This window comes from Geotrypetes seraphini, chromosome 9 (assembly GCF_902459505.1).
Source record: "Geotrypetes seraphini chromosome 9, aGeoSer1.1, whole genome shotgun sequence".
NCBI classification, from domain to species: Eukaryota; Metazoa; Chordata; class Amphibia; order Gymnophiona; family Dermophiidae; genus Geotrypetes; species Geotrypetes seraphini.
Window position 1 is genome coordinate 150,670,508 of NC_047092.1, and position 7,628 is coordinate 150,678,135.

At 39.1% G+C, this 7,628-nt stretch overlaps 1 protein-coding gene across 1 annotated transcript in view; it reads left to right on the forward strand.

The window, feature by feature from the left end:
- The window catches only part of RASA2 (RAS p21 protein activator 2), a 218,029-nt gene extending 217,558 nt beyond the window's left edge, over positions 1–471 (forward strand). Inside the window, exon 24 of the mRNA XM_033958463.1 lies at positions 45–471. Coding sequence (XP_033814354.1) covers positions 45–75 — 31 coding nt within the window. The 3' untranslated portion in view covers positions 76–471. The remainder of the gene's footprint in view (positions 1–44) is intronic.
- Positions 472–7,628: the final 7,157 nt, after the last annotated feature.

The window sequence follows — 7,628 nt, forward strand, 5'->3', positions numbered from 1 at the left end:
CTCCAATTCTACTTGACCTTTATTGTGATTTTACTATTTTCTAGGGAAAATCCAATTGTGGGAAAAGGATCCTAACAGGAACAAACTGGAAAGACTGGTTAATTTCCTTTGTATCTACAAACACTGTCTAAAATGATTAAATATGAGCAGTAGCTGGAGGGACTGTTAATTTGTTTAATGTTGAAAAACAGATTTTGCTGTTGCAAAGCTTCTGTGTGACATATTGAGCATCTGTTTCTCTTTCAGGTACAGACATGTTCATTTGCTGTTTATTGCTCTTAAGAAAGGACCTTGCATAGGAATAAGACTTCTAAGAGGTGGTTTTTGTCAGGATATCCTTTTTAATATGCAAAGTAGAGAATGACACGGTGACAAAATCCATCACCGTTCCTGTCCCCGCGGATAACCGCGGGAAATAATCCCATGTCATTTTCTAGTGTCTATTTCAACCTCAGTCCTTCTACACCAGCATTCTTCAGTGCAAAGCTTGTGGGTCAGTGGTTGTGGCCATTCATACTCTGATTCTTATGTGAGCCAAGGATAATGAAGCCATTGTGACATCACTGATGTGATTGGCTCTTAGGCACTGGTGGAATGAGGCATTATGACATCACAATATCTGCTCTGGATACCAGAGACTATCATTCTGTAGTGTCTGTTTCAACCTCAATCCTTCTACACCAGCATTCTTCAAAGCAAAGCTTGTGGGTCAGTGGTTGTGCCCAATTATACTCTGATTCTTCCTTCTCTCCTTAAAGAATGACATGAAGATGGTTTCCCACGGTTATCCGCGGGGACGGGAACGGTGATGAATTTTGTCACCGTGTCATTCTCTAATGCAAAGGACATTGGGTCACTGAATGAACTTGGAGCAACAGTGAATTTTTTTACCATTTGTCTGCAAAAATTAGTGTTGTCGATTAAAAGATGTACAAATGCCTGCCTCATCATTAGATTAATTCTGTAGCCTACACCACTGTTTAGTTTTTATTTAATTGAAGTAGGACAAATCAGGGAATCTACAATTTGCTATTACATTGTGTCTTGTTTACATTGTGGTTGCAAGGCAGGATCCCATTTTTTCCCCAATTTTTAAATGTTCAGATACAAATTTGTTACTCTGTGTGTTGGATCATGCAGGTTCATGTTTACCATATTTTAAGAACAATATTTTCTTCCAGCCAAATCAGGAGAAAAATGTTTAGAAAGTGATGAACTCTTTCCATCTTCCTAATTTTTAGCTGGAGTATAGTTCAAGCACAAAAACTGGGATTGGTTGACCTGTAATTACAAGTGTAGTAAATACATTCAGAATGACAAGGAGCAGCACTTTAGTGATCTGGGCTATCCCAGATTATATTTTCAGATACCTGGTATCTAATTTTTTTTTCCTTTATGATCAGTTTCATGATCGGTACTGTTGTTTTAAGCAATTCTTTGGTAAATATCTTTGATGCTATGTCTTTATTCAAATTTGTGACTGGCTGCATTGGTTGTGGAATGTCCAAATCGTATTCTCTTCTGGGAGCATTGATTGAATTGAAAGATCTCTGGGGATGAATAAGAGAAGCAATCAGCTTTTATAAATTAAGACTACATTTTGAATTATCAGTGTTAAACATTATGGTACTGTCTGGAACAGGATAATGTATATATGCTTCATTTTCCACAGTATATTTAAATCATTCCTTGCCAGTACGGTGTCCCTTTGCTAGATATTTACTTCTTGGGTTTATGCATCTTTAAATCTTGGTTTTCATTTTTAAATAAGTCAGTTATTAGGAAAAGTGGAGACTTAAAGCGTCTGTTCCTAAGTTTCTGTGCACCGGTTATACAGTGCATGTGCATTTTTCTTGGGCCAGTGTTTTTCTTTGGCATGGCTCTATTTTTTCTAGTTTATAAACGAAATGAGATGTTCATTCATAGTTTTGGTAGTGTTGCAGTGACAATGAAAATCATTTGACTGGATTTTGGTTTTGTTCTATACGCATCTTGTGGCTTCTTTAACTATAGTGGCAAGGTGCCATTCTGTCATAAGTTCATGTAGCAATACACACAATCATCCTGACAATGCATAGCAGTTCCACAGCTGGTGGCCAGTATTTCATCCTGAATTCAGAGCCCTAGAAAGGTTCGGGAGTGACAGTTCCTGACACTGTTGCAGCCACTTCCTTAACCACTTAACCAGCCTGCTGTCTCATTACCACTACTCCACTCATCTCATTTTCCAGTAAAGCAATAAGACACACAAGATTTATTTTGTTGTGAATATTGCCATGAGGAGACCTGATGGCATCTGCAGCAACAGTGTCCAATGTTTTCTTACTGCCTGGTTAAAAGGAATTTGTAAAAATACTATAAAAAGCTGCAAGGTTTTATTGTTTTATGTTAATATAAATTTAACTTATACTTTTTTTTTTCTTAATATTTGACAGTGAATTTAGTCTTTGTTTAGAATGGTTTGCTTGATATTTACTTTTAATGGTTTCAAGTGAAAGCCTCTTATGGTTCTATCAAAAGGGATTTTCTTTCTACACATTGATAGAGCGAGAACCAGTCTTAAAAAGGAAAGAAAAAAAAAAAAAGCTACTTAATGGCGTTGCATGTGTATCAGGTTTTCTACAGCCTGTTCCTGTAACTTGACAGCAGCTTATCATAGTGTTGATGTTAACCTTATGATAATGAAATCATGTGTTCTGCAAAAGTGCACTTTGAATCTGTTTTAATGGTACGAAAGGAATAGCTGGAGTGCACATGCTGCTAGATATAATATTATGTAAAACAAAGCAGGGTTACTGCACAGTATGTGATCACAAGCTATAAGACGGCTTTCACTTTGTGCCTAAACATTGAAAACATTTTACCGTGAATACCTGTACTCTTTATTTCATTGGCAAGTGTATTCAAAATGTTCAGCATCAAAACTGTGCAATGCCATGTCATTTTCATTTGTATAACTATGGTGAGTTGAAGATGTGTTTTTATTTAAATTTTATTTTCTTATCAAGAATATTAAAATTTTTGTAACTATTGCTTGAAAATAACTCAGAAATAAAGTACAAAGAGCCTAAGCTTGAATTGATTGTCTCAGCTTGGATAGAAGTCGTGGCTTTTTTTTTCATGGCTATGTGCTTTGATTTGTTACATTTGCAAAAGCAATTTTGTTTTTAATGTAGCACTTATGGTATATGGAACAGTGTGTAAAGAATGAACACAGATTCCTCTGTACAAGGCTGCTACAAAGAATTGATATGCTTTTACAAGTAAAGTAGATAAGAGTGAGAATCCTTGTTAGTCACCCTGGTGTCATGGGAGTTTCTTCAAATTTGATAACACGGTTGGCATTCAAGCTGCTGGAATAAGACACCTTTTGCAGCTTGAAAATGAGCGTAGTCTCCAGCAAACTTTCTCCTTCCCCTTCAATTAATTTTTATTTTTGCATAGGGTGGTGTTAGGATTCAGCCTTACTCGGTAAAGTATCTTTCTAGCATTTCCCCTCTAGGCCACTCTTGTAGTTTGAATTCATTTAACTTGAGTACAATTAAAATATCCCACAATTTAAACAGCTTTGTTCATCATGTAAATGTCAACAAAATTAGACTGTTAGATAAACATTTCCAGTTATCAAACACAGTTCAAACTAGAAGGAGCAACTCGGGGCAGGTAGTGTTGGGGTGAATGTGTAAGTCTACATGGTTGAGACTTATAAAGCTGTGATATGCAACTTCATACAGGTCAATACACTGCCTCTTATTGGAAATCCAAGTTTGGCTTGATGGTGCTTTAGTAATTCTGTCCATTTTGTCCTTAAAATCAGAACACACAAAAGAAATCAAAACTGAGTCTTCATCAATTTTTTTTATTATTATTATTATTTCATTTTAATAGAATTACATTCCATAAACAGGAAAAGAAAATGGTAACAAACTAACAACTAATCTGCCCACATGTAGGGAACTAGACATGTTCTATATTTCAAAAGTTATAAAGTGTGTTTTCTTAGGCTTCCGCAGCTGGGGATCATGGTTGTTGCATTTGTCTGGGTCTTGCCACCTTCAAGTAATAATAATAATAACAGTTTATATACCGCAGTACCGTTAAGATCTATGCAGTTTACAAAAGATTAGTGAAATACAAGTTGAGAGAACTTAAGGGATGAGAGAACAAGAGGGGGATAGGGCAAGAGTAAGTAAAACTAACGTTTCATCCATCATGCTGTGGCTTTCTTTGCCTTGGTATTTCATCCCGAAGAAAGCCATGGAACAATGGTTGAAACGTGATGGAACTTGGAAGTCTATAAAATATTGAGTGGAGAGGAACAAGTAGATGTAAACCACTTGTTTACTCTTTTACTAGTACATTTAAAACAAATCTGAGAAAATATTTCTTCCCTCTGGAATTTATTGTCAGAGAATGTTGTAAAAGCAAGGTTTAAAACATGTCTGAACAATTTCCTAAAGTCATCTATTAACCATTATTAAGATGAACTTGGCAAAATCATTGCTTATTCCTGGGATAAGCAGCATAAAAATGTGTGCTATTCCTTTGGGGTCTTTCTAGGTATTCGAGACCTGGATTGGCCACTGTTGGAATTAGGATACAGGTCTTGATGGGCCTTTGGTTTGTGCCAGTATGGTGATGTTTATGCACTTAAGTATTTATGTACTCAGAAATGGCAAGGAAGACCCAGGCAACCATAACAATTGCCATAAAATGTGCCAGCAAACTAAATTAAGCTACCCAAGAGAACTAATGAGCGATCAGGTCAAGCTGTAGTCTTAAAAATGAAAACTTGCAATGCATGGTCTGTGTTTATTGTTCAGGAAACTCGCAATTATGTGGCACCGGACCTTTACCTGAGGCAAGTCAGCCGCCAACACTGCTGCTAACTCCCTCCCCCCAAGGCCCTGTTTCAGTACTGCAAGGGGAGGGAAGCCAATGCATACCGATGCCGCTAGAAAAGAAAAAAACGGCAATATCGGCAGGGGGAAAAAAATGAAGAAACTCCTGACGTTGGACAGAAATTTGACATCCACTGCTGTCTTCATTATCCCAGAGCTCAACTGTTAAAGCAGCAGGAGGTTTTTACTTCAAGGGATTCTGCAGGAAAGGCTCCCGCGGGCTCAGTCTCAATCTCGCGGTCCTTTCCTGTAGTACTACAGCCTACTGCTTCGGGTCCTGTTTCACTTCCACAAGGCAGGGATACCTATTGTTGAGGTCGTATAAAAGAATAATTTTTTTTTTTTTAAACCCAAAGCAGGCAGACTAGATAGTAAAAGCAGCTCCTGCCGATAGAACACTGGTCAATGCCTTCACCTCCGCAAGCGGCCTCTTCGACACTGACCTCTAATTTACAAGCGGCCAACAGCTCTTCTCTCTTTTTCTCACTACCACAAAGGCGCCACAGAAGGGGAAGTTGTTGGTAAGTGGAGTATTATAAGTGGAACCTTTGCATAGAGCAGCTGCCCTCCCACATCCTGTTTCAGTGCTGGTGGCGGAGTGCTCGGGTTTGGCTAGGTCTCCAGTTTTGGGACTGATGCCCTTCCCCGAAGACATGGAGAGCTCTAACAACAACCAACTCTTCAGCAATATAGATAAACTGGATGGTGCTATTGGACAAGGAGTCTGCTCCCTCCCCTCAAGGTCCTGTTTCTACCTGCAGGGGGAGGTTAATTATATATATATATATATATATATATATACACCGTATTTTTTGCTCCATAAGCCGCACCTGACCATAAAACATACCCTAGATTTAGAGGAGGAAAAACCAAGAAAAAAATATTCTGAACCAAATTGTGCCTCTGAATCCAGCCCCCTAAAAAAATAGACAAATATACTGCAGCAGACAGATTTTGATCACTAAATTGAAATCCTACCTTTGTTGTCTGGTGATTTCTGGTTGCACTAGATAGTTCTTTCCTTCCTTACTTCCTCAGGCCCAACAATTGTCTCTTTCTATTCCCTCCCTCCTTCCTATGTGCTGAGTTTTTGCCCCCTCACCCTCACTGCCTTCCAGCCTTTGTCCTTCCTCCCTTTCGCACTGAAGCCTTCCTCCCTCCTTCCCTGCCACACCAAAGTCTGCCTCCCTCCTGCACCGAAGCCTGCCTGCCTTCCTCTCTGCCGCGCCGATTCCTCCTCCCTGGTCCGCTGCTTGCCCACTGCTGCCACAACTTTACAAAGGGAAAGGCCGGCAGCATGCATCAGGCCCACAAGTCTTGTTCCAATGTCAGTTCTGACATCAGAGATAAGGTCCAGGTCAGCGACTGGCTGGCCCGGACCTTCTTAAAAAACTGAGAGTGATTCAGAATACTGCTGTCTGCCTCATTTTTGGTTTAAAAAAAATGGGAGCATATTACTCTTTTTTATTTGAAACTCCATTAATTACCAATAGAGTCTAGAATTTTGTTTACATTTTCTTGTATTTGTTATAAATCAGTTTCTGGATTGTCACCAGGTTACCTTGTATCTCATTTTTCCTTGAGTCACGCTAATATCCCACGCAGAGTGCACTTGTTTAGTTCTCCTTCCATAAAATCCTGTCGCTATAAGAAGTTCCTCAAGAGAACCCTCTCATTTCAAGCCGCTAAACTGAATTCATGGCTTGGAAAAATCATTCTAGAGGTCTCTTCCTAGTTTGATTTTAGAAAATTGTTAAAGACACAACTTTTTGATAAGTTGGTATCTTAACGCACTGCTATTTTTTAACAAGTCTTCTTAGTTCTATTTGATGTATTTTTATCTGTATTACATGCATCAACTTTGCATTAGGTTAGTTTTTTAACTGCATTCTTTTTTAAACTGTTAATTAGTTCAGATTCAGCTGATATTTTATTCATATTATATGCATTTCTTTTGCCTGTTAAGCTGATATTTTATCAGCATTCTCTTTATTTTTTAATGTATTTTATCCGTATTATATTGTAAATGCATTCCACTCATTATTGTTAAGTTTCTCTTATTCCAGTCTGTTGTATTTCATCTGTATTTTATGTACTTGCCCAGTTTGTTATGAACTGCCTAGAACTTTTTTTTTGGTATGGCGGTATATAAGAATAAATTATTATTATTATTATTCTCTCCGATGTCAGAATTTACGTCAGGGCAAGACTTGTGGGCCCGATTGCATGCTGCCAGCCCTTCTCTTCCTTTCCTGTGGCGGTGAGCGGGTAAGAGGGCGGCGTGCAGCAGCAGCGAGGGGCGGGGGAGGCGACGAGCAGCAGCAGAACGCTGAGGGGGTGCCACGGGCAGCAGCAGAACGCCGAGGGCGGGGGGGGGCAGAGGTGTATTTGCTCCATATGATGCACCCCTTTTTGGGGGTGGAAAAAGTGCGTCTTATGGAGCTAAAAATACAGTATATTAAATTCCCTCAATTTAGCAGATGAGCACCACGGACGGTACGGGCTCCCATGGGTCTAGTCTTGGCCTCGTGGTCCTTTCCCGTCTCATTTGAGTAACTCCTATCTATTGTTCCTCACGAACTGTGAAGAATCTAGCTGAAGTTGATGAAGCATATTTGGTTCAGTCCTTCCATGTTCCAAATATCAGCGGTCCAACTCCTCAGTATGGTTACATACCCTAACATTTTATTGGTATTTTTTCTCTTCCCTCAGACAGCTGTCTGCATG